The 26,026-nt window shown below is 36.6% G+C and overlaps 1 protein-coding gene across 2 annotated transcripts in view; it reads right to left on the bottom strand.

Moving 5' to 3' along the window:
• Positions 1–26,026, bottom strand: part of DOCK11 (dedicator of cytokinesis 11) — a 212,592-nt gene that overhangs the window by 2,147 nt on the left and 184,419 nt on the right. For both annotated transcript variants that reach the window (XM_019717035.3, XM_074323192.2), the window contains exons 46-52: positions 24,399–24,521; positions 12,429–12,542; positions 11,765–11,911; positions 4,690–4,900; positions 4,129–4,319; positions 3,595–3,695; positions 2,205–2,343 (exon numbers count right to left, since the gene is read on the bottom strand). In XM_019717035.3, the coding sequence (XP_019572594.2) occupies positions 2,205–2,343; positions 3,595–3,695; positions 4,129–4,319; positions 4,690–4,900; positions 11,765–11,911; positions 12,429–12,542; positions 24,399–24,521 (1,026 nt within the window). The remainder of the gene's footprint in view (positions 1–2,204; positions 2,344–3,594; positions 3,696–4,128; positions 4,320–4,689; positions 4,901–11,764; positions 11,912–12,428; positions 12,543–24,398; positions 24,522–26,026) is intronic.

Here is a 26,026-nt window from a genome sequence, read left to right as displayed (position 1 = left end):
TGGCCACAAAAGCATTCTTTTTTATATGAGAATCTAATGGGAAATATTGATATATAAAAATTCACTATAAAGTCAACATTTGCCCAAAGTAAGGCACATCTGAAAATGATACATTATGACAGGAGAGGTTGCATAAATATAAACCAGTAGAAACTAATTTTTTTTGGTTAGCTAACAATATATAATACCAATGGTCTAAAATACTGGTCTCCACAACTAAATAAAATAGCCATGGTTTATGGGAATTAAATGAGACAGGTGGGATATATGAGAGCAGATTTGTAAAATCTATGCTTCAGAGAAAAAGAACTTTATAAAAATGACTGCTCTAAATATCCTAATCACAGTAATAGCAGTAAATTGAATAATCTGTTTTCAATTTGAATGATTTAGAGTTCATGCAGCTGGGTCATGCAGCTGCATGCAAATTAAATAATTTTAATATAGTACTCATTGGATTAAATGAAACGTGTAATTATTTTATATCTTTTGTGAAGGAGGAGCTTTTGCTGTTTTTTTCTATGGAAAAACAGAAACCCATAAACTTGCCAGTTTCTAGGAACGAATTATGTCATCTACTTGATAAAAGTATACCTCAGAACAGTGATGGTCCAGAAAGGTACACCCCACTGTACTAAGCTTGAGATAGACAATAAAGGAAGTGGAATGGTTCCCCACCTTCCTAGTCTCAACCACCTGACTGCTATGAGGAAACAAAAAGGGCCTCTGAAAACTGAGCAGCAAAGGGAGGCCTTGGAACAGTTTGAATGGGCTCACTCCTGAATGGGCTAATAGAAATAAAGACGGCAAAAAGAAGAAACAGAACTCTGATTCCAGACTCTTCAAGCCAACAAGAATCCCAGCCACAGAGAATGGGTGAGTAGGAGACTGGTCTGGCTGACTGGATTCTCCATACTAAGAGGACAACAGTTAGAAAATTTGACTCCTGATCACTCAATGCAGCCCTGAGCTAATTGTAACTAAATTTGCCATAGCTCTTTCTTAGAAAAAGCAGACAAAATAAATTCAGAGAGGTAGAATTTGATTCAAAGTCAACTAGTTCTTATTTCTCTAGAAAAACTCTTCACTTCTTTTCCCCATCATTACACTGCAGTTCTTTGGATGCTAACCACTGTTGACCTGTTTGTAAGTATACCCTTTGTGTGACAGCCTCACACAGGCAAGTGCCTTCAAGCAATCCCTGAAACACAGCAGGACAGATGAGGGTCTCATTTCTGGAGCCAGATTTAAGAATAAGAATGTGTTCTATAAAGGGTTGTAGTTATCCTCGTTTCTTTTAAGGAAACTTAATTTCTTAAAAATTGAGAGTTTGAAGAGTTTCTGAAGCAAATATTTATCTTATTGGGTATTTTCCTGAGTAAGGAAATGAAGGAGATTTTATCATAAGCTTAATACGCTCAGTCACTGAGGGACCTGACCATCATGCTGTGACTTTTACAAACGTGTTTAAGATGTTAAAATACTTAAGTGACACTCCATGTATAGCGTGGCTGTAAACACAAATTTCAAGACCACCAATATAGGAATGAAGTTTACCAGGATAATCCAGGAGTACAGCAGTTTTAAGGTAAGCAGGTATATAAAAGTCATAACTACTTAATAATGACATAATTTGGCCATAAGTGGTGAACAGGTCTTCAGTCTTCACTTCTATGTTTTTCAGGTTGTGTTTCACTAAGTTAGGTGTAATTGTTATTACCACTCAGTTATAGATTAAAATACTAAGGAGTTTTATGAGAATGGGAAGTTTTGCAGGCCGTATGGGTAGTAAAACAAGTCCCAAATTTTATAACTCACTCGGGATCTCACCAAAATGACAGTATCTAGTTTCTTAGGGATTTGGCTATTGAGCCAATCATTCCACTTCTTTAGGACCCTTCTTGAGATACTTTTATCCACGTTCACCGATCAACTCAGACTTGCTCAGCTAGTCTCTTCTAATGGCATTGTGGCACAAAGAGGATTATGATTTATTGCTGATAATTGCTTTAGCAATTGCCTCAGATGATTGCTTCAAATTTGATTTGCATTATGTCACTTAAATGATTAAAGATAATACAAACAAATTTTAAAATACAGACTGAATAATTTTAAGGTAATGCACTTCGAACTAATAGATTTTGCTAAGTGACACTTTAGGGACCCCAGATCAGATTTTCATTTTCAACCACCCTAATACTTGCCTGCTCATGGATAATGTCAGACAATTCTTTCACCATTTCTCTGAAGTTTGACTTTAGCCCTTCATGGTACTCAATTTGATCCTCTTTAATTAGTCGCTCATTTAGTTCAAGTGCAATGCTGCATGCTTGTATGAATTTCCTGTTGATGAAGATCAAAGATAAAGTTTCTGTTATTTACTCCCAGAAAGTCTCACTGACAATCAATTTGATATTCACTTTAACCATGGCTTACCTAGAAGGAAGATTAGAATCCTGTATTTTCTCACTGTGCCTTTGCTAATGCTACTCCGTAAGTCTGAAATACTTTTTCTTTTCTCTCATTTTCTTACCACCTTTAAAACCTGGCTCAAAACATACACCCCCTAGGAAGCCTACTTGCTCAGTCATTTACTTGATATTGTATCAGCTAAATTTGTGCTAACATTAATTTGTGCCTGTAGATAATGAGTCATTCATTCAAAAATAATTTATTTGGGGCTTACTATGTACCCAGCACAGTGAAGTATATGTCCTGGATTGGTAAGAGTAGGGACAGAAAGTTGATGACTTATCGTAAAAGTATTTTTTCCATTATTTCATGTGTTTATGTTTAATGTCCATAATTAGAATGTAGGTCTTAGGAGACAAAGTACCTCATGGCCCATTTGTTTTGTATCCCCATCATAGCAACTGGTAGAATCTTTTCGTACGTGCCAGGCCCTAATAAATATTGGTGAATGAATGACTACTGGTTACTCTGTAACCTGGAAGAGCTGATTAACACTTAGACAGGAAAAGTAAATGAAATAAGTCAGGAGCAAATGAGTGGATAAATTATAATCTTTCTCTTTAGTCTATTTTACTCGACTGTCTCTCATTCTGAATGTAAACTCTTTTTATATATTAAACAGATTTTTTTCTTTAATGCAAGACCATTCAGACGTGCCTTTAGTTACAGGGATGCTCACTCAAGACAAGCTGCCTAGGCTGGCAGAACCCAAGTGGAACTAAGGACACAGGACAGGAGCAAATCTCTCCAACCCTTCCAGTTCCACCTTTATTCCTACCCTAAACGGTCTGAAATGCTGTAACGTGAGGTCAGTTGGGCAAAGGAGGAAATCTCGTCACGAATTTAGGCTTGTGTTTGTGTCACAACATCCAAAGCAATGAAGTAAACTGGTATATTTCATCCCTTGGGTCACTAGGACATTGTCAATGAATGCCCTGCAGCAAGAAAGAGATTCGATGTTTCCTCACTAAAGTACTATTAGGAGGGCACTTAAATATTGTAAAAGAAAACAGAGAATATCCTTTTTTGGAGGGATATTTGGTGAATATTTTGGTTTCTTTTAAGAAAAAAATGGAGTGAAAGGACATACTCGGTCTGATCTGAAAATGACAAAGCACTTACCTGAACATGTCTTTCAACTCATTGACTTTTTTAGGTGGATACTTGCTAGCTTGACTGTCATTTAAGAAAGTCCTTGCATATGCCAATGGACCAGCATTTACCTAAATTACAAAAGGAGAAAAATGAGAGTTGGCAGAATATAATCAAAAAGTAATTTTTGCATTTCTCTTTAAAAAAAAAAACCAAATAGGTTAAAAATCTGCATCTGAGAAACATATTTACAATTCTTACTGTAAGTTTATTTGAAAAATGATTAACTAAAGCAAATAATCAGCAAAAATGATATTCTAATAACAATGATTTCTGATATGTAAATATGGAGCTTGGCTAGTCAGAGGGATTTATGTTCAAGTCCTCTGACATAACACAAAGTATATAGAAACTGAACAGAATTTCTTTATTGAGTTAATAAAAAATAATGCACAGGTTTTTGCAGTCAATAAGAGTATCACACAATTATAATTAATGCTGTGTCCTTAGGAAAGCAAGAGGAACATCAAGAAGCATTTAATACATGTACGGCAATCAACATACCTGCACTGAAACACAGCCCTGCAATTTAAGTTGGAGCTGAATCATGTCCACATCAGCAGAAGAGCAAAGCTTTTGCAGCTCTGCAGTTTTATCTTTTATTTCATCCGTAGCAACATCAATTGGCTTTAAATTAATCTGCTGTTCATAGTTTATAGGGATCCTCTTCTTCACATATGGAAACGAGTTCGAAGCTATTAAAATGTTAAGATTGATTTATTATCTTAAAAAATCATTTGTTCAAACAGCCAAATTAACAAAAAAAATCCATTGTGCTTAATTCTCCCCATGGTTTCTCTAGATAATAATTTAGGGCACCGTATTGCACCTTATGACTTCAGGATTGAAGGAGAAATTCTCTATGAAACATCTTGGAGCAATCACGAATTACATATGGGAAAACTATGGTTTATAACACAGCCATGTTTATGGAAGCTAGTGACTGAACAGCAGAACAATGAATGATTAAAATTTCAGTTACATTTTCGAGCTGGTCAGCTGCTATTTGTGTTTATCAAAAAAGATCAAGTCAAACAAGAAGTTATCATACAAAGTCCTACTTACTAGTCAAGATTGTACGGCGTTTGCACTGTTCTTCTATACAGCCTTGCTTTTTGCCTGATAATGTATAAGGAGCCTCAAAAACAAATTTGTTGATATTATGGTTTCTTTCAAACTCGGTCTTTCTTTCTGTGAGTTCTTTGTCATCAAAATAAGGCTTCACATATGTGACTTGGATATGAGCATATTTTGGATCAAGCTCTTTGGCATTTACCTATGAAGTAAGGAAGTTTTGTTTTTTATTCAGAGGAATGGAGAAGGGCGTACAAGTAAGCTGGTCTTTTGAGATCAACTGAGTAACACTGGCATCATGATTATGTTCCCAATGGAACAGAGACCGGAGGAGGTCTCTGTTCTTTTTTTTAAAAGGATCATTTCCTTCTATTATAAAGAAGTTATAGAAACTTATTTGGAGATTACAGAAAAGTAGGAATAAAAATCCTATTAAATGTAATCCTAACAGTCAGCAGTGATCATTACTCACATTTTCATATATTTCCTTCCAATCTTTTTTCTATGCACATATATTTACAAAACTGACATCATACTGAACACGGATTTGCAATCTGAATACTTAAAAATATATTAAATGAAAGGACAACAACTTGACTTGGAAAAGTCCCAGAAGTACACACTGTTCCCCAATAAAGTCCTGTTCCCCTTCCCCAATAAAAATCTTAATATATTAAAACGGTTAATTGTACATTTGAATTCCACCAAAATAGAGAGGATTCTGAGAAGATAGCAAGCACCAGAAATCTACCTTCCTACCTATACAACAGTTACACTGGCAGAATCTGTCTGATGTAACTATTTTGGAAGTGAAGAGTCTATTGAAGGCTTGCAACTTTCAGAGGAAGGCTTGGGCAGAAAATTGCACTTAATTTCCATTTTGGTCAGTTTTAGCCCTTGGCACAATGGCAGCTACCCATACCCTACCCTTCAGCCCCATATCAGGCAGCTGTGCACATGTACCCAGGAAAGCATTACTCACAATAGTGAAAACGTGGAAGCAACCAAAGTGCCCACTGACAGATGGATAAGCAAAATGTGGTGTATACATACAATGGGATATTACTCAGCCTTAGAAAGGAAGAATATTCTGCAGTGTGCTACAACATCAATGACCCCTGAAGACATTCTGCTAAGTGAAATAAGCCAGCCACAAAAAGACAAATCCTGTATGATTACATTTATATGAGTTATTTAGAGAAGTCAAAATCATAGAGACAAAGTAGAATGATGGTTGCCAGGGGATGAGGGGACGGGGGAATGAATTATTGTTTTCGTTTGTTTGTTTTAATAAACTTTATTGCGGTGACAATTGTTAGTAAAGTTACATAGATTTCAGGTGTACGATTCTGTATTACATCATCTATAAATCCCATTGTGTGTTCACCACCCAGAGTCAGTTCTCCTTCCATCACCATATATTCGATCTCCCCTACCCTCACCTCCCCCTCCCCTTACCCTCTGGCAACCACTAAACTATTGTCCGTGTCTATGAGTTTCTGTTTCTCATTTGTTTGTCTTGTTCTTTTGTTGTTTTTGGTTTATATACCACATATCAGTGAAATCACATGGTTCTCTGCTTTTTCTGTCTGACTTATTTCGCTTAGCATTATACTCTGAAGATCCATCCATGTTGTCACACATGTTCCTATATCATCTTTTCTTACCACCGAATAGTATTCCATTGTGTATATATACCACAACTTCTTCATCCATTCATCTATCGAAGGACATTTTGGTTGTTTCCATGTCTTGGCCACCGTAAACAAAGCGGCAATGAACATTGGAGCACATGTGTCTATATGTATAAATGTTTTCAGATTTTTTGGGTAGCTACCAGGAGAGGGATTGCTGGGTCATATGGCAATTTTATTCGTAATTGTTTGACGAACCTCCACACTGCCTTCCATAACGGCTGCACCAGTCTGCATTCCCACCAACACTGTATGAGGGTTCCTTTTTCTCCACAGCCTCTCCAACACTCGTTACCATTTGTCTTGTTGACGATAGCCATTCTGACTGGGGTGAGGTGATATCTCATTGTGCTTTTTATTTGCATTTCTCTGATGATTAGTGATGTTGAGCATTTTTTCATATGTCTATTTGCCATTTGTATGTCCTCTTTGGAGAAATGTCTCTTCAGGTCCTCTGCCCATTTTTCAATGGGGTTGTTTGCTTTTTTGTTGTTGAGTTGCATGAGTTCCTTGTATATTTTGGATATCAGCCCCTTCTCTGAGGCACTGTTTGCAAAAATCTTCTCCCATTCAGTTGGTTGCCTCTTTATTTTGTCGATGGTTTCTTTTGCTGTGCAGAAGCTTTTAAGTTTCATATAGTCCCATTCATTTATTTTAGTTTTTACTTCCCTTGCCTTTGGGGTCAAATTCATGAAATGCTCTTCGAACCCAAGATCCATAAGTTTAGTACCTATGTTTTCTTCTATGAATTTGTGTCAGGTCTTTGATCCATTTTGAATTAACTTTGGTACATGGTGACAGATAGCAGTCCAGTTTCATTCTTTTGCACGTGGCTATCCAATTCTCCCAGCACCATTTATTGAAGGGGCTGTCTTTTCTCCATTGTATGTTTTTTGCTTCTTTGTCAAAAATTATCTGTCCATATTTATGTGGTTTTATTTCTGGTTCCCAATTCTATTCCATTGATCTATGTGTCTGTTTTTCTGCGAATACCATGCTGTTTTGATTATTGTTGCCCTGTAGTACAAGCTAGAGTCAGAGTGAGATACCTCCACCATTGTTCTTTTTTTTAAGATTGCTTTGGCCATTCGGGATCTTTTGTGGTTCCAAACAAATCTGATGATTTTTTGTTCTATTTCTTTAAAATATGCCATTGAGATTTTAATGGGGATTGCATCAAATCTGTATATTGCTTTGGGTAATATGGCCATTTTAACTATGTTGATTCTCCAATCCATGAGCACGGAATGTCTTTCCATTTCTTTGTGTCTTCTTCAATTTCTTTTTAAAATGTCTTATAGTTTTCAGCATATAGGTCTTTCACATACTTGGTTAAGTTTATTCCTAGGTATTTTATTCTTTTTGCTGCATTTGCAAAAGGAATTGTTTTTGTATTTCTTTTTCTGAGTTTTCATTGTTAGTATATAGGAATGCAATGGACTTTTGTACGTTGGTTTTGTAGCTGGCAACTTTACTGTATGCGTAAACTGTTTCTAATAGCTTTATGGTGAAGCCTTTAAGGTTTTCTATGGATAGCATCATGTCATCTGCAAAGAGTGACAATTTAATTTCTTCATTCCCAATTTGGATGCCTTTTATTTCTTTCTCTTGCCTGATTGCTCTGGCGAGGACTTCCAACACTGTGTTGAAAAGCAGAGGTGATAGGCTACAGCCATGTCATGTTCCCGAACATAGAGCAAAGGGCTTCAGTTTTTCACCAACAATTATGAGATTAGCTGAGGGTTTGTCATATATGGCCCTTATTATGTTAAGGTATTTTCCTTCTTAATGGCTATAAAGCTTCGATTTTACAAGACAAATAAGTTCTTAAGATGGGCATTGGTAATGACTGCACAACCATATGAAGTTAATATCACTGCAATGTACACTTAAAATAGTTAATATAGTAAATTTTTTATGTATTTTACCACCATAAAAATGTGGTTACTATAGTTCTATATTGTAGTCATCAACATGAATTTAATGGCTATGTGCATAAACATTATTTATTGGACCAATATCTCATTAATAGACTCAGGTTGTTTTCTAACTTTTTTTTAAATTAAAGTTTATTGGAGTGACAAGTGTTAGTAAAGTTACATAGATTTCAGATATACAATTCTGTAATACATCATCTATATATCACATTGTGTGTTCACCACCCAGAGTCAGTTCTCCTTCCATCACCATATTATTTGACCCCTTTTACCCTCATTTACCACCCCTCTCCCCGCCATCCTCTAGTAACCACTAAACTATTGTCTGTGTCTATATGTTTTTGTTTCTTCGTTTGTCTTGTTCCTTTGTTGTTTTCAGTTTTATATACCACATATCAGTGAGGTTATATGGTTCTTGACTTTTCCTGTCCTGTTTCCCTTAGCATTATAGTCTCAAGATCCATCATACGTATGAAAAAATGCTCAACATCACTAATCATCAGAGAAACGCAAATACAAACCACAGTGAGATATCACCTCACCCCAGTCAGAATGGCTATCATCAACAAGACAAATAATAACAAGTGTTGGAGAGGCTGTGGAGAAAGAGGAACCCTCATACACTGTTGGTGGGAATGCAGACTGGTGCAGCCGCTATGGTACACAGTGTGGAGGTGCCTCGAAAAATTTTCTAACTTTTTGCTCTTGCAAATAATGCTGCGATGAACATCCTTGCATTTAAAACTGTGCAATTTTTTTATGATTTATTTCTTAGGATAAATTGTTAGAAGTTTCTTAGTTAAGATATTTACATGGTCTTAAGGATTTTGATATATATTACCCAATTACTGTACAGAAAAGCTAACCAATTTGTATATCCACAAGCTGTGTTTGACACTGTAAGCGTGGGTACTCTTGACTGCATTATGGAGAAAGGGGACCTCATTACATGAAGAGCCTAAATTCCGTGTTAAGAAGCTATGCTGCTGGAGGGAAATCACAGAATTGTCCTTATTAGAGTTTCAGTTTGTGGGCTCTAACACATTCCTCTCCAGCAATCTGTCCATTAACTCCAGATGATGTCCAGGGCACTCTTTCACTGTTTAAGTCAACTAAAGTTGTACCTTGGATGTTGGTGACTTTGTCAGTATCTTTGCAACTTATGATAGTCAAACCCTTTTGTGTTTAGTGTAGGAAACAAAAAAAGTGAAAAAAACAAAACAAAACAAAATCTTCTTAAGAAACAGTCCCTGTATCCTTTATGTTTCTCCACGTATACAGGAAGACAGAAAGAGATAAAGTTTCTTAGCATCTTTTAATGTCTCCAAATCCATCCTATTTGTTCTTATATAAAAACCTAAAAGCCTATCTACAGAAACCTTAACCTTCTTTTCTCTCCCATCAGAAAAGCTAGATTTCTCCAGAGAGCACTCAGGAGATAGGAGGTAATTATCTGGCGAGATACATACGATAGAAAAATAAAAGTCAAGCCTGATTTTAGCTTTATAAACGTAAAATATGTATGTGGTAAATCATTCAAACAGTAGACAAGGGTATTTATGAAAAGTAAAAAGTTTCTTTTTTCCCATGTAAGTCCCTCTCATCAAGGGTAAGCATGGATAATAATTTTGTATGTATCATTCCAGGAATTTCCTACACATGTACAAGTGAGTATATGTGAATATCAGTTTTTACACAAATGTGATCATTCAGCCATACTGTCCCACACCTACTCTTTTTCTCTCAATACTATATCTTGTTAGATTTGTGTCAATATGTACCTATCTCAGTGTTTTTAACACCTAGGTTACTATATCCATTATAATATGAGTATGGGTAACATCACCATTTCTTTAGTCATATGGAAATTTAGACTGCTTTCAGGTTTTTGCTATATAAACTTTGCAACAATAAACACCTGTAAACATACATCTCTATGTGTGTACATGTACAAGATAAAATCTTAAATCTGAAACTGTTATGTCCAAGGACACACACAGTTTAAAATATTGGAATATATTATCGAAATGCTTTTTACATTGTCTGTGCCCTTAAGCAGATTTTGTTCTTTGGCAAGGTAAAAGACTGTTTTTATTTTTTACTTTCACACATTAAGAAATAAGGATGTGAAAAGTAGCAACTGCTTATTACATCTGTTGCGCCTGGGGAAAGACTAAAATATTGTGCACACAAATAATGTCAGGAGTCTAGCTGCCTGGTGGTGGTTTGTCACTAGTACATGTTGGCCAAGATTTCAGAGATAGAATAAAGTAGAAAACTGTATGTTGTTCAGCAAGCCTGGCTTTCCATTAAGTTTCCATTTACAGTATCAGTAGTGTGGCAGCAAGCCTAAGACTACCTGGGTACAAGGAGATAAAATCTTCTGGGGTCTTGATTCAATAAAAGAACACAAAATAGTAAAACTGGTAGTAGAAGTTAGGAAGGTTGTGCCAAAAATTGATAAATTTTGGACCGATCAGCAAATCTGTTTTTAAATGTCTAACATATACATACGTTCAAGATAAAACTATCTCCAAGAGACGTATGTCAGTCTACAATGAAGAGATCATTTTCACAGTAAACAACAGAGTCTTCACCATTGCCAGAAGCCTTTCCCTCGGGCAAAGCTGTTCAGTGCTTTGCACAGCACCATGCACATCATGGTGCACAGGAAATACTGCTGTGGCCTATAGATCGTAAGTGTATAGGTCCTTTCGACCTTAAAAATCAGTTCTCATCCTGGGTGCTTCCATGGCAACTAAGGATGGTCAGGCATTCCTACTGTGCTTTCCCCAAATTCTGCCTGTAGGGAATTATTTCCTAGCAAAGGGCCTCTCTTACTGGAAACTTTTTTATCCTGCCTTGGCAGGGCCTGGTGGGATAGATAACCTTTAGAGTAAGGCCCAAGGCATCTCTCCTACACCCACTTCATTGCAAATGTAAATACTGAACTAAGAATATCTTAGAATAAAATGTGTGCCCCAAGGTGATTTTAATCATACAGTATAAAACTGAGAATCGTGATGAACAACAGCATTCACAATAGCAGCTAACCTTTATTAAGCATGATGGCTTATATTATTATTAATGTTTTTTACGTACCAGGAACCCTATCACTTTCCATATATTAACTCATCTAATCCATATAAACTCCGTGAGGAAGGCACTATTATTATCTCCATTTAACTAATGAGAAAACAGGAGGCAGAGGGAGGTTCAGTAACTTCCCCCATGATCACAAAGCTAGCAAGTGACAGAGAATGGAGATGTGAATCCTACTCTCTCTGACTCCAAAGCCCCTGTCCTTTCTCTCACTATCTGGAAAAGCTCTATTTCCATGCTTCTCCTCCACGAGCTAATAAGGAAAAAATTCAGGAACAATGTACCATGCTTGGAACTAATAAGTAATGATTTCACAATGAAGGCTATAGTTACCTTGTCTGAATCCTGAATTATTTTGACATTCTCTGTACCAAATTTTTCACCATAAAGTTTAACAAGTCTCAGGGAAATCTCCGAGAGGCCGGTGAGCTTTGGCTCTTTGTAGATGTACTCCTTTCCATCCTCTTCTTCAAAAAAAGCCTATTGTAAAGTTAAACATACAATAATTTATAAATAGTATGACCAAATAGCATTTAAAGAAAATCTCAGTAGCTAGTAATAATGCATTTGAAATACATTTTAAATAATAGTACTAAGAGCCACATTTTAACTTCAGATAAATGAGAATTTTCAAATTCAGTCATATGAACATATTATTGGCCTGAAGATTTCCACACTAGATTTTTCTCATTCCCTACACACTTACCTGTTTTTTTTTATTTGAAAGCTTGGACTACTAGATATTAAATGTATACCTTTAGAAGTTTAACAGAAAGTGAAAGTGAGGGAAAATTTCAAATCTTCTATATTGTACTCTGACCTAATGGATTTAGATATGAGAATCAGTGAACTTTACACTTACAAAAGAGGCCTCCTGCTGTTGTGATAGGCACTCTAGACAGAATCTTAGAACCAGTAACTGCTGCTATAGTAATCTAATAATTCAAAGGTGAATGCTTAAAAAGAAAAATAACTTTATGAACTAAAGTATACTTACTTGGCCATAAAAAGCAACTCTGAAGAAAGTGCCTAAAAGTCTTTTTTTTGTGTGCATAACCTCCAGAATTTTTGTGTAAGCTCCATGAAGAGTTCTATAAACTTGAGTAAGTTTCTGAAAAATGAGAATATACAAATCAGCTTTGTCTATTAGCTCGTTATTAAATGTCTTTAAGGTAAAAGCACAGAGGAAAAAAAGCAACAATATTTCCTTTTCATAATGATTTTGGTGGGGGTCATTCACGCTCCCCTCCCGAAAAGTCCTCAACAACTTTAGGTCTAAGGATAGAGTTGAAATTGTTAAAAAATGCTGTACTTCTAAGTATCATGCTTTATTTCATGAATATCGCAATGGTAGTACAGACTTTGAAAATACTATATTATTGACTACTATTTTTGATATGCCTGAATTACTTTAACTGAACAGAAACAAAATGCTTTGCTTGAGCTCTTAGGTGGAGATGAGAATAAACAATTCATGCAAAAACTTTTGGAGATGAAAATAAAATGCAGATACAAAAGTAAGTAATAGTATGAGCCTCAGTGAGGACTGCTTTTATACAAGTTCACAGACGTGTTCAAAGAATAGATTCTTCTGCTCACCCAGAAAAGGAGAGGCACATTGTGCAAATAACATTATCAAGAATGTGAAATGGCAACATAAAGAATGGGAGAAAAATAATTGCAAATCACAGATCTGATAAAGGTTTCATATACAGAAAATACTTAGAACTTTCACAATTCAACAAAAAGACAAACGCCCAATTTTATTTTATTATTTAAAAAAATTATTAAAGTTTATTGGGGTAACAAATGTTCGTAAAGTTACATAGGTTTCAGGTGTACAATTCTGTAATACATCATCTATATATCACATTGTGTGTTCACCACCCAGAGTCAGTTCTCCTTCCATCACCATATATTTGACCCCTTTTGCCCTCTTCTACCATTCATTCCCCCTACTTCCTTACTCTCTGGTAACCACTAAACTATTGCTATGTCTATGAGTTTTTGTTTGTCTTGTTCCTTTGTTGTTTTCAGTTTTATATCCCACATGTAAGTGAAGTCATATGGTTCTTGACTTTTTCTGTCTGACTTATTTCACTTAGCATAACAATCTCAAGATCCATCCATGTTGTCGGAAATGGCACTATTTCATCTTTTCTTATGGTAGAGTAGTATTCCACTGTGTATATATACCACATCTTTTTTAATCTAATCATCTATCAAAGGTGACTTTGGTTGTGTCCATGTCTTGGCCACTATGAATAATGATGCAGTGAACACAGGGGTACATGTATCTTTACAGGTAAATGTTTTCAGATTTTTTGGGTAGATACCCAGGAGAGGGATTGCTAGGTCACGGAGCAATCCTATTGTTAGTATTTCAAGGAACCTCCATACTGTTTTCCATAGTGGGTATACCAATTTACATGCCTACCAACAGTGTATGAGTGTTCCTTGTCCTCCACAGCCTCTCCAACACCTGTTATTATCTATCGTGTTGATGACAGCCATTCTGACACGTGTGAGGTAATATCTTATTGTGGCTTGGGTTAGCATTTCCCTAATAGGTAGTGAAATTGAGTATCTTTTCATGTATCTGTTGGCCATTTGTACAAGTATGTCTTCTTGGGAGAGGTTTCTGTTCAAGTCCTCTGCCTATTTTTTAACTGGATTGTTTCTTTTGTTGTGGTTGTTGAGTTGTATGAGTTCTTTATATATTTTGGATAATTAGCCCTTAGCAGAGGTGTTCAAACAACCCAATTTGAAAAATGGGCAAATCAACAGGTACATGAAAAGATGCTCAACATCACTAATTATCAAGGAAATGCAAATCAAATCCACAATGAGATATCACCTCACACCTGTTAGAATGGCTATTATCAAAAAGACAGAAACACTGTTGGCAAGGATTTAGAGAAAGGGAACTCCTGTGCAGAAGTATAAATTGATGCAGTCACTATAGAAAACAGTATAGAGTCCTCAAAAAATTAAAAGTAGAACTACCAACTGATGCAGCAATTCCACTTCTTGGTATTTATCTGAAGAATACAAAAGAACACTAATTTGAAAAGTAATATGCACTCCCATGTTCACTGCAGCACCATTTACAATAGCCAAGACATGGAAACCTAAATGTCCATCGATGGATGAATGGATAAAGAGGTGGTACATATATACAATGGAATATTATTCAGCCATAAAAAAGAATGAAATCTTGCCATTTGTAACAACATGGATTGACCTTGAGGGCATTATGCTAAGTGAAATAAGTCAGAAAGATAAAGATAAATACCATATGGTCTCATTTACATGTGGAATCTAAAAAACAAAAAACCTGAGCTTATGGATATAGAGACCAGATTGGTGGTTGCCTGAAGCAGGGGGTGGGTGGTAGGCAAAATGGGTGAAGGGGTCAAAAGGTACAAATTCCAAGTTATAACATGAGTAAGTCATGGAGATGTAATGTACAGCAGGGTGACTATCATTAATACTGTATTGCATATTTGAAAGTAGCTAGAAGAGTGGATCTTGAAAATTCTTATGATAAGAAAAAGAATTTTGTAACTATGTATGATGATGGATGTTAACTGGACTTATTATGGTGATCATTTTCCAACACAAACATCGAATCATTATGTTGTACATCTGAAATTAACATGATGTTATGTCGATTTTACCTCAACAAATAAAAAATATATATAACAGAAAAAATATTGGCAAATATACAAATGGCCAACTAGTACATGACAAGATGTTCAAAATCATTGGTCATTAAGGAAATACAAGTCAAAACCACAATGTGATACCACTTCACATCCACTAGGATGGCTTCAATACGAAACCAAAAACAAGTGTTGGTCAGGATGTGGAATGTGTACATTGCTGGCAGGAAGCTAAAAGAAAAACAGTTTGGTGGTTACTCAAAAAGTTAAACACAGAGTTACCATATGGCCCAGCAATTCCACTCGTAGATATATCCCCAAGAGAAATGAATACATATGTCCACACAGAAACTTACACACAAATGCATACAACAGCACCATTCATAATAGCCAAAAGGTGAAAACAACCCAAATGTCTGTCACTGGATAAATGGATAAACAAATTGTGGCATATCCACACAATGGAATATCATTCAGCGACAAAAAGGAATGAAGTACTGATACATGCTACAACTTAGATGAACCTGTAAACATTATAATAATTGAAAAAAGCCAGACACAAAAGTTCACACCTTGTATTAATCCTTTTTTATGACATATCTAGAATAGACAAATCCATAGAGACAGAAAGCACATTAGTAGTTACTGGGAGATGGTGGGTGGGGTGGAGAGTGATTGCTTAATGGGTATGGGGTATTTTTACCAGTTGATAAAAACATTTTGAAACTAGAGAAAGGAGGTGGGTGCACAATGTCATGGATGCACTAAATGCCACTGAATTGTGCACTTTAAAATGGTTAACTGTATGTTATGTGAATTTCTCCTCAGTTCAAAAAGGGGGGGCATAGAGGAAGTTCTTTCACTAAAATCTTTCCGTATTATTTCCTGCAGTTGAACTGCATTTCAGGGAAATTTTCCTTACCTTTATGGCAGCCATTTCTGACACTTTTCAGCCCATCCGATAAAGATCCATTGAAAAATTATACATCGGCATCCTAGAAACAATTACTTCATCTCATGCAGAATGCTAGGAGATCTATGCAGACCCTACACCCCTATAAGGAAATAGGAGTAATTCCCCTATAGAAAATTTTGTTTCCTTTAATGTGTAGGGAAGATATATTTTCCTTTGTTCCCTAATAGTTGACTGAGTAGCAAAATGCTCCTTGGTTTATATACCACTTATCAGTGAAATCATATGGTTCTCTGCTTTTTCAGTCTGACTTATTTCACTTAGCACTATAATCTCAAGATCCATCCATGTTGTCACAAATGTTCCTGTATCATCTTTTTTTACCGCCAAATATTATTCCATTGTGTATATATACCACAACTTCTTTATCCTATATGTGGTATAAAAAACAAAAAAAACACAAGAACAAGACAAACAAATGAGAAACAAAAACTCATAGACACAATAGTTTCGTGGTTACCAGAGGGTAAGGGGGGCGGGGAGTGGGGGGTGGGAGATCGAATATATGGTGATGGAAAGAGAACTGACTCTGAGTGGTGAACACACAACGTGATTTATAGAGGATGTAACACAGAATTGTACACCTGAAATCTATGTAACTTTACTAACAATTGTCACCCCAATAAACTTTACTTAAAAAAATGCTCCTTGGGTTTCTAATAGCATGATCTGCAACCTAAGAGTAAGAAAGTGAAGGAGGAAAAATGGCAGCGTGAGGTGAGCCTCTGTAAAGCTCCCCTGGAATTTTTACCATGAATCAAACAACAAAAACTCCACAAAGGACTCCTTGCACAGCAGACAGGCAAGACGAAGAGGCCCACTACCGAAGTCACCTACAGGTGGGAGAATCGCACGACCAGGGGAGGAGGAGGGAAGGGAGAAGTGCGCGGAGACGGAGCCACGCAGGCGCAGGACGCAGACCTAGCTCAGTGCTCCGAGCTCGCTGCTTCCCGGAACTACCGCAGCTGCGGGAGAGGGAAGAACTCGAACTGCTAGGGCTCCGCTTATGGCCCACAGGGCTGAGGGGGCGCCATATACCACGGCTGAACCCAACGCTCACGCGGAGACCTCGGAGAAAGGACTGAGGGAAGAAGGCTGAAAATGATGGTTTAAGCCCTCACTGCCGAGCAGAGAACAGAAGCCTTAGGCACTGAGACTAGCCGCCCCCTCCCTCCCCTCCCAGAGCTCGCACAGCCCCCACCTGCCCGGTGCTAGAAGAGAAACAGTAGCAGTGTCAGATCAAAACAACAGAAAATTTGCTGTTCTGAGAACTGTGGGCCGCAGACACAGATTCGCAGCCCAACTAGTTCCGGCAAAGGGGAGGGAGCCGTGGAAGCAGGACCGGCTATGGTGGTGGTCACCGCCATTGCTCTGGGCCACCTCTCACAACTCACCTCGCCCCTGACCCCACCTATCTGGGCGTATCCCTGCAGGAGTAAACAGAACTGCTGAAACATAAGGGCTCTGAATCTGGAGCTGGAAGAGCTTTGGAACATCAAAAGCTCTCCGCATACCCACCGGGACACTGCGCCCTGTGACCTAGACGAACTACTAACAGAGGACAAACCCATCTCCCAGGGAATCCCCCCATTGGGTGAGAAGCTGGAACAGTGCAGAGAAAACATAGCATTACCATGTGGGAAAAGAAAAATAAGCTGCAGTTGGAGAAAAAATAAAACATTCTACCAACAAGTACTGCAAAACAAAAGAAAGACTGCTTCATATCAACCTGTTGCAGAAGCCACTCCTGTAGATGTCTAGGAAGAGAAATAGTAAATCAGTAATTGCCATGAATAACCAAGGAAACAAGATAGCTCAGAAAGAAAGTAAAAAATCTCCAGAGAAGGCAATTAAAGATACAGAAATATGTGACTTAAATGACAGAGAATTCAAGATTGCAGTTCTGAAAAAACTCAACGAGACGCAAGAAAACACAGATAGGCAGTTAAATGAACTCAGACAGACAATCAAAGAACAGCATGAGCATTTTACGAAGGAGATTGAAATTTTAAAAAAGAAACAAATAGAATTTCTGGAGATTAAGAACTAAATAGAAGAAATTAAGAATGAAATAACCAGCTTAGGTAGTAGAGTTGACCAGATGGAGGAAAGAATCAGAGACATCGAAGATAAAAACCTGGAAATGACACAGATGGAAGAAGAAAGAGACTTGAGACTTCAAAGAAATGAAAGAACTCTACAAGAACTTTCTGACTCCATCAGAAAGAGCAATATAAGAATAATGGGCATACCAGAAAGAGAAGAAAGAGAGAAGGGAACAGAGAATATATTCAAACAAATTGTCGATGAGAACTTCCCAAACTTGTGGACAGAACTGGCCCCTGGAATCCAAGAAGAAAATAGAACACCTAGTTACCTCAATCCCAACAGGCCTTCTCCAAGGCACATTGTATTGAAGCTGTCTAAAACCAACGACAAAGAAAGAATCCTCAAAGCAGCCAGGGAAAAGAAGATGGTAACCTACAAAGGAAAGCCCATGAGATTATCATCAGATTTTTCAGCTGAAACTGTACAAGCCAGGAGGGCATGGAACCAAATATTCAAACTATTGAAAGAGAGAAATTATGAGCCAAGAATAATGTATCCAGCAAAGATATCCTTTAGATATGAAGGAGGAATAAAGACCTTTGCAGACATACAGAAGCTGAGAGAATTTTCTAATACATGACCTGCACTACAAGAAATACTAAAGGAGGCTATTCGACCACCATCAACAGGGACAATTTGTGGCAACCAAAACATAAAAAGGGGGAGAGTAAAGGCCTGAACCAGAGTATGGGAATGGAGAAAGTAAGCGTGCTAAAGAAAACAGAATGCTCTAAATATCAAACTTTCTTTTACATAAACTTCAGGGTAAACACTCAAAAAAAATCCAGAACTGAAATATATACTGTAATAAAAGAAGAAACAGAGGGAAACATCATAGAATACCACCACACAGAAATAATAGACAACAACAAAAAGGCCAAGAAACAATGGAGACACAGCGTTACCAGAAAACTAAAGATAGAATGACAGGAAATCCTCACATATCAATAATCACCCTAAATGTAAATGGACTGAACTCACCAATAAAAAGGCACAGAGTAGCAGATTGGATGAAAAAATTAAACCCAACCATATGCTGTCTCCAAGAGACATATCTCAACTACAAGGACAAGCATAGACTCAAAGTGAAAGGGTGGAAATTGACACTCCAAGCAAATGGTACCCAGACAAAATCAGGTGTAGCCATAATGATATCAGATGAAACAGACTTCAAGGTGAAAAAGATAACAAGAGACAAAGATGGACATTTCATAATGGTGAAGGGGACTATACAACAAGAAGACATAACAGTCATCAACATTTATGCCCCCAATCAGGGAGCTCCGAAATATACCAAGCAACTACTAACACAACTAAAGGGAGAAATTGACCAAAACACAATAATACTAGGGGACTTAATACATCGTTGACAGCTATGGATAGATCATCCAAACAGAAAATAAATAATGAAATAGCAGCCCTAAATGACACATTAGATGAAATGGACATAATTGACATTTATAGAGCACTTCATCCTAAAACATCAGACTATACATTCTTTTCTAGTGTACACAGAACATTCTCAAGGATAGACCATATATTGGGACATAAAATCAGTCTCAGCAAATTTAAGAAGATTGAAATCATACCAAGCATATTCTCTGATTACAAGGCTTTGAAATTGGATATCAACTGCAAAAAGAAAGCGGGAAGAAACACAAACACATGGAGGTTAAACAACATACTTTTAAAGAAAGATTGGGTCAAAGAAGAAGTTAGAAGAGAGAGCAAAAGATACATAGAAACAAATGACAATGAAAATACATCCTACCAAAATTTTTGGGATGCAGCGAAAGCAGTTTTAAGAGGGAAATTTACCTCATTACAGGCCTATCTCAAGAAACAAGAAAACTCCCAAATAAATAACCTCATGTTACACCTTAAAGAACTAGAAAAAGAAGAACAAGTAAAACCCAAGGTCAGCAGAAGAAAGGAAATAACAAAAATTAGAGCAGAACTAAATGAAATAGAGAACAAAAAGAGAATAGAAAAAAATTAATGTGGCAAAGAGCTGGTTATTTGAAAAGATTCACAAAATTGACAAACCGTTGGCTAGACTCACTAAGATAAAAAGAGAGAAGACACTAATTAACAAAATCAGAAAGGAAAAAGAGGAAGTTATCACGGACACCACAGAAATACAAAGGATCATCCAAGAATACTATGAAGGACTATATGTCACCAAATTCAATAACCTAGAAGAAATGGACAAGTTCTTAGAAACATATAGCCTTCCAAGGCTGAACCATGAAGAACTGGAAAATCTAAACAAAGCGATCACCACTAAGGAAATTGAATCAGTCATCCAAAACCTTCCCAAAAGCAAAAGTCCAGGACCAGATGGCTTCACTAGTGAATTCTACCAAACCTTCAAAGAGGATCTAATAACAATCCTGCACAAACTCTTCCAAAAAATTGAAGAAGAGACAGTACTCCCTAACTCATTTTATGAGGCCAACATTACCCTGATACCAAAACCCGGTAAGGACAGCACAAAAAAAGAAAACTACAGACCAGTATCTCGATGAATACCGATGCAAAAATCCTAAATAAAATTCTAGCAAATCAAATACAACAATGCATTAAAAAGATTATTCATCACGACCAAGTGGGGTTCATCCCCGGGGCACAAGGATGGTTCAACATCCGCAAATCCATCAATGTGATACATCACATAAACAAAGTAAAGGACAAAAATCATATGATTATATCAATTGATGCAGAAAAAGCATTTGACAAGATACAACATCCATTTATGACTAAAACACTTAATAAAATACATATAGAAGGAAAATACCTTAACATAATAAAGGCCATATATGAAAAGCCCTCTGCTAATATCATAATTAATGGTGAAAAACTGAAGCCCTTTGCTCTACGTTCATGAACACGACAGGGCTGTCCCCTATCACCTCTGCTTTTCAACATAGTGTTGGAAGTCCTTGCCAAAGCAATCAGGCAAGAGAAAGAAATAAAAGGCATCCAAATTGGGAATGAAGTAGTTAAATTATCACTCTTTGCAGATGACATGATGCTATATATAGAAAACCCTAAAGACTCCACCAAAAAGCTATTAGAAACAATCAACGAATACAGTAAAGTCGCTGGCTACAAAATCAACGTACAAAAGTCCATTCCTTTCCTATATACTAACAATGAAATCTCAGAAAAAGAAACACAAAAAACAATTCCTTTTGCAATTGCAGCAAAAAGAATAAAATACCTAGGAATAAACTTAACCAAAGATGTGAAAGACCTATATGCTGAAAACGATAAGACATTTTTGAAAGAAATTGAAGAAGACACAAAGAAATTGAAAGACATTATGTGCTTATGGATTGGAAGAATCAACATAGTTAAAATGCCCATATTACCCAAAGCAATATACAGATTCAATGCAATCCCCATCAAAATCCCAATGGTACATTTTAAAGAAATAGAACAAAATATCATGAGATTTGTTTGGAACCACAAAAGACCCCGAATAGCCAAAGCAATCTTAAGAAAAAAGAACAATAATGGAGGTATCACACTTCCTGACTTTGGCTTGTACTACAGAGCTACAATAATCAAAACAGCATGGTATTGGCAGAAAAACAGACACATAGACCAATGGAATAGAATTGAGAACCCAGAAATAAAACCACATAAATATGGACAGATGATTTTTGACAAAGAAGCTAAAAACATACAATGGAGGAAAGACAGCCTCTTCAATAAATGGTGCTGGGAGAATTGGATAGCCTCGTGCAAAACATGAAACTGGACTGCTATTTGTCACCATGTACCAAAGTTAATTCAAAATGGATCAAAGACTTAAGCATAAGACCTGACACAATAAACTGCATAGAAGAAAACATAGGTACTAAACTTATGGACCTTGGGTTCAAAGAGCATTTTATGAATTTGACTCCAAAGGCAATGGAAGTAAAAGCTAAAATTAATGAATGGGACTATATGAAACTTAAAAGCTTCTGCACAGCATAGAAACCATCGACAAAATAAAGAGGCCACCAACTGAATGGGAGAAGATTTTTGCAAACAGTGCCTCCAAAAAGGAGCTAATATCCAGAAAATACAAGGAACTCATGCAACTCAACAACAAAAAAACAAACAACCCAATTGAAAAATGGGCAGAGGACTTGAAGAGACATTTCTCCAAAGAGGACATACAAATGGCAAATAGACATGAAAAAATGCTCAACATCGCTAATCATCAGAGAAACGCAAAGCAAACCCACAATGAGATATCACCTCACCCCAGTCAGAATGGCTGTCATCAACAAGACAAACAGTAACAAATGTTGGAGAGGCTGTGGAGATAAAGGAACCCTCATCCACTGTTGGTGGGAATGCAGACGGGTGCAGCCGTTATGGAAGGCAGTGTGGAGGTTCCTCAAAAAATTACGAATAGAATTGCCATATGACCCAGCAATCCTTCTCCTGGGTATCTACCCCCAAAATCTGAAAACATTTAGAGATAAAGACACATGTGCTCCAATGTTCATTGCAGCTTTGTTTACAGTGGCCAAGACATGGAAACAACCAAAATGTCCTTCGATAGATGAATGGATGAAGAAGTTGTGGTATATATACACAATGGAATACTATTCGGTGGTAAGAAAAGATGATATAGGAACATGTGTGACAACATGGATGGATCTTGAGAGTGTAATGCTGAGCGAAATAAGTCAGACAGAAAAAGCACAGAACCATGTGATTTCACTGATACGTGGTATATAAACCAAAAACAGTAAAAGAACAAGACAAAAAAATGAGAAACAGAAACTCATAGACACAGACAATAGTTTAGTGGTTACCAGAGGGTAAGGTGAGTGGGGGGTGGGAGATGAGGTTAAGGGGGATCAAATATATGGTGATGGAAGCAGAACTGACTCTGGGTGGTGAACCCACAATGGGATTTATAGATGATGTAATACAGAATTGTACACCTGAAATCTATGTAATTTTACTAACAATTGTCACCGCAATAAATTTAAAAAATAAATTTAAAGAGAAAAGAGTAAGAAAGTGGATATTTTGAAATCTTTTACAAAGGTTCTTCGAATATAGTGCTTTACTAGGAGGGGTAATGCCCATTCTTGGCTCACAGGCTATTCTTTGCCATCTATATGACCTAGAGTTATGTATTTAACTCTTGCTTATTAATATAATCACTTAAACTCCACTATGATTTTTCAGGCATGCCCTATATACACCAAAAGTATGGCAAAGAGAGAAAGACCCAGAACGTAGGAAGGAAAAGTGAGTGATCTGAGCCAGTTTGGAGCAGAGATTAGAATACATCCAGATGATTTTAAGTACCTGTGTTTTCACTCTTGGAAACTTCTTCAACAATGAAAGACTACGTGCCATTTATTTTTCCTAACTATCCGCTATATTTAAGTATAAATTGCTTTGCTTTTTTTAAAAAAAATGGCTTAAAGCCTAAATCAACCCTTCCCAGCACAGTAGGGGTAGAAATTATAACATGGACTCAGAGACTCAAATATAAAAAATTCATGTTCAGTGCTTTTGACAACTGTTCATTATACTATCATTATTATTTATTAACTACCTTTTATCAACAGTTTTCTCTGGCAAACTAAACTGGAAAACCTCATAATAGGGCTATTACTAGTGCCTTATTACTTCCCCCACTGTCAGCTGCCAGCACTTTTAGTCTCCCACATCGAACTGCAAAGAATAGAATGAAGTCTATACCTCTTCTACATGGAAATTCAATAGCATTTTTTAGGGAAGGTTTAAAGAAGACAGCATTGATTTTTTTCTGTGTGCCCTGAGGGAAACTGAGGACATGACTAGACTAGAGAAAACCACTGGTATGATCTAAATTTCAATTTATATTTTGGATGTTTCACCCTTAATTTCTATTGAGAAATTATATGAATATAAAGTAGGATTCTAAGGATTGAACAGCATTTTTAAGGATTGTAACTTTCCAACTGGACAAATGTGTCAAAATGATATATGAGGTATTTATATTATATGATAAAATACCAATGTCATATAATTAACCATCTATTCTTCAGAGGTCACACAGTAGAGTGATAGTAACATAACCATATTACTACTTTTACTAAGACAAAAATAAAGTATTAAATCACAGATATGATAAAGGCTTAGTATCCAGAAAATATAAAGAACTCTCACAATTCAACAACAAATAGGCAATGATACAAATGTTTAAATTACCTACCTCAAACTCACGACGTTTCTCGTAAATTGGAATGATCAACTTGGAAATCTCAGAAATTACTTCGTAACGTTCTGCTTTCCATAAGCCATCCACACATTGTTCTAGCAACTCCAGCAAAACTTCCTGCATTAAGAGAAAAATGCAACCAGCAATTAGAAATCATTTTAGAGCTCTGGGCAAATAAATTGTGAACCATTTCAAACTAATAAAGAATAAACAGAATGTACTAATTTTAAAGAAATGCACAGGAGTATTCTTGTGTAACTACAGTTTCTAAATCAAATACTTGAAATATTTGAAACGGAAACCATTCTTAAAAATATGAAATTAGGGCAGTCAGTTGGTTCAATGGTTGGAGCGCAGTGCTCATAACACCAAGGTCACTGGTTCGAGTCCCACATGGGCCCAGTGAGCTGCGCCCTCCACAACTAGATTGAAAACAAAGACTTGACATGGAGCGGATGGATCCTGGAAAAACACACTTCCCCAATATTCCCCAATAAAGAAATTTAAAAAAATATATGAAATTAATGCTCACAATAATAAACTACATCCATTTATTTTGTTTATTCATATAATGAGGATGTTAACTATACTTACAAATGGTAATATATCGAGGATTACCTTTAAAAGGGAATAAGTTGTTTGTTCCAAACTGAGAATGTTTGAATGTCTACCAGTAAATTTCACTAAGCCCATAAATGTTCATTATTTTTTCTTTACATTGAAATTATAGTATATACATAATAAGAATCTTAAGAACATTTGACAACTTTTAAGCTGTTGCATTAGTGATTAGGTGTTTATTAAATGGATGTGATTTTGGTAAATAATGCTTCCTTCCTGACTGTTGGTTCTAAAATTAGTGACAATGATAGGATAATAGCTCAAGATAGAGATCTCTGACCTTGCCAGAATGATTAACAGCTGCTATAAAACAAACTATGTTGTGAACCATCATCTCATATTCTCAACAATGAAAAGATGAAGCCAATTACTAATGCAATCTGTAAGTCTTAAGAGTTTATTTCTACCTTAAAGAGAAACACTTCTGAGCTGTAGAACTGATTGTTAAATGGCTCTTCCTATATGTTCTGTAGGCAATTTTGAACTCATCTTCTTTCTAAACTAGCTCTTTCTTATGTTTCCTATCTGGCCAGTGGCAATACCCTACAAATCCTTAGCTAGAAAACTAAGAACAATTTTGACTCTCTTATGGGTTGAACTGTCCCTCAAAAAGTTGAAGCCTAACCCCCAGGACCTCAGAATGTGACCTTATTTGGAAATAGGGTCATTGCAGATGTAATTAGTTAAAGTGAAGTCATACTGGAGTAGAGTGGGTTCGTAATCCACCAAGACTGGTATCCTTAGAAGACAGAGTCATACAGGGATAATACCATGTGACTACAGAAGCAGAGATGGGAATAATGCAACTACAAGCCAAGGAATGCCAAAGAGCAACAGCCACAATCATCAGAAGAAAGGAAGAGGCAAGGAAGGATTCCACCCAGAGTCTCAGAGAGAGCATGGTCCTGATGACACCTTGATTTCAGGCCTCTAGACTGTAAAACTGTGAGATAATAAATTTCTATTGTTTTATGCCACCCAATTTGTGTACTTTGTTATGG

This window comes from Rhinolophus sinicus, chromosome 18, assembly GCF_057876585.1.
Source record: "Rhinolophus sinicus isolate RSI-liver-muscle chromosome 18, RSI-T2T, whole genome shotgun sequence".
Lineage (NCBI taxonomy): Eukaryota > Metazoa > Chordata > Mammalia > Chiroptera > Rhinolophidae > Rhinolophus > Rhinolophus sinicus.
Note: the sequence above shows the minus strand (reverse complement) of the source record. Positions and strands in the feature narration are given on the sequence as shown.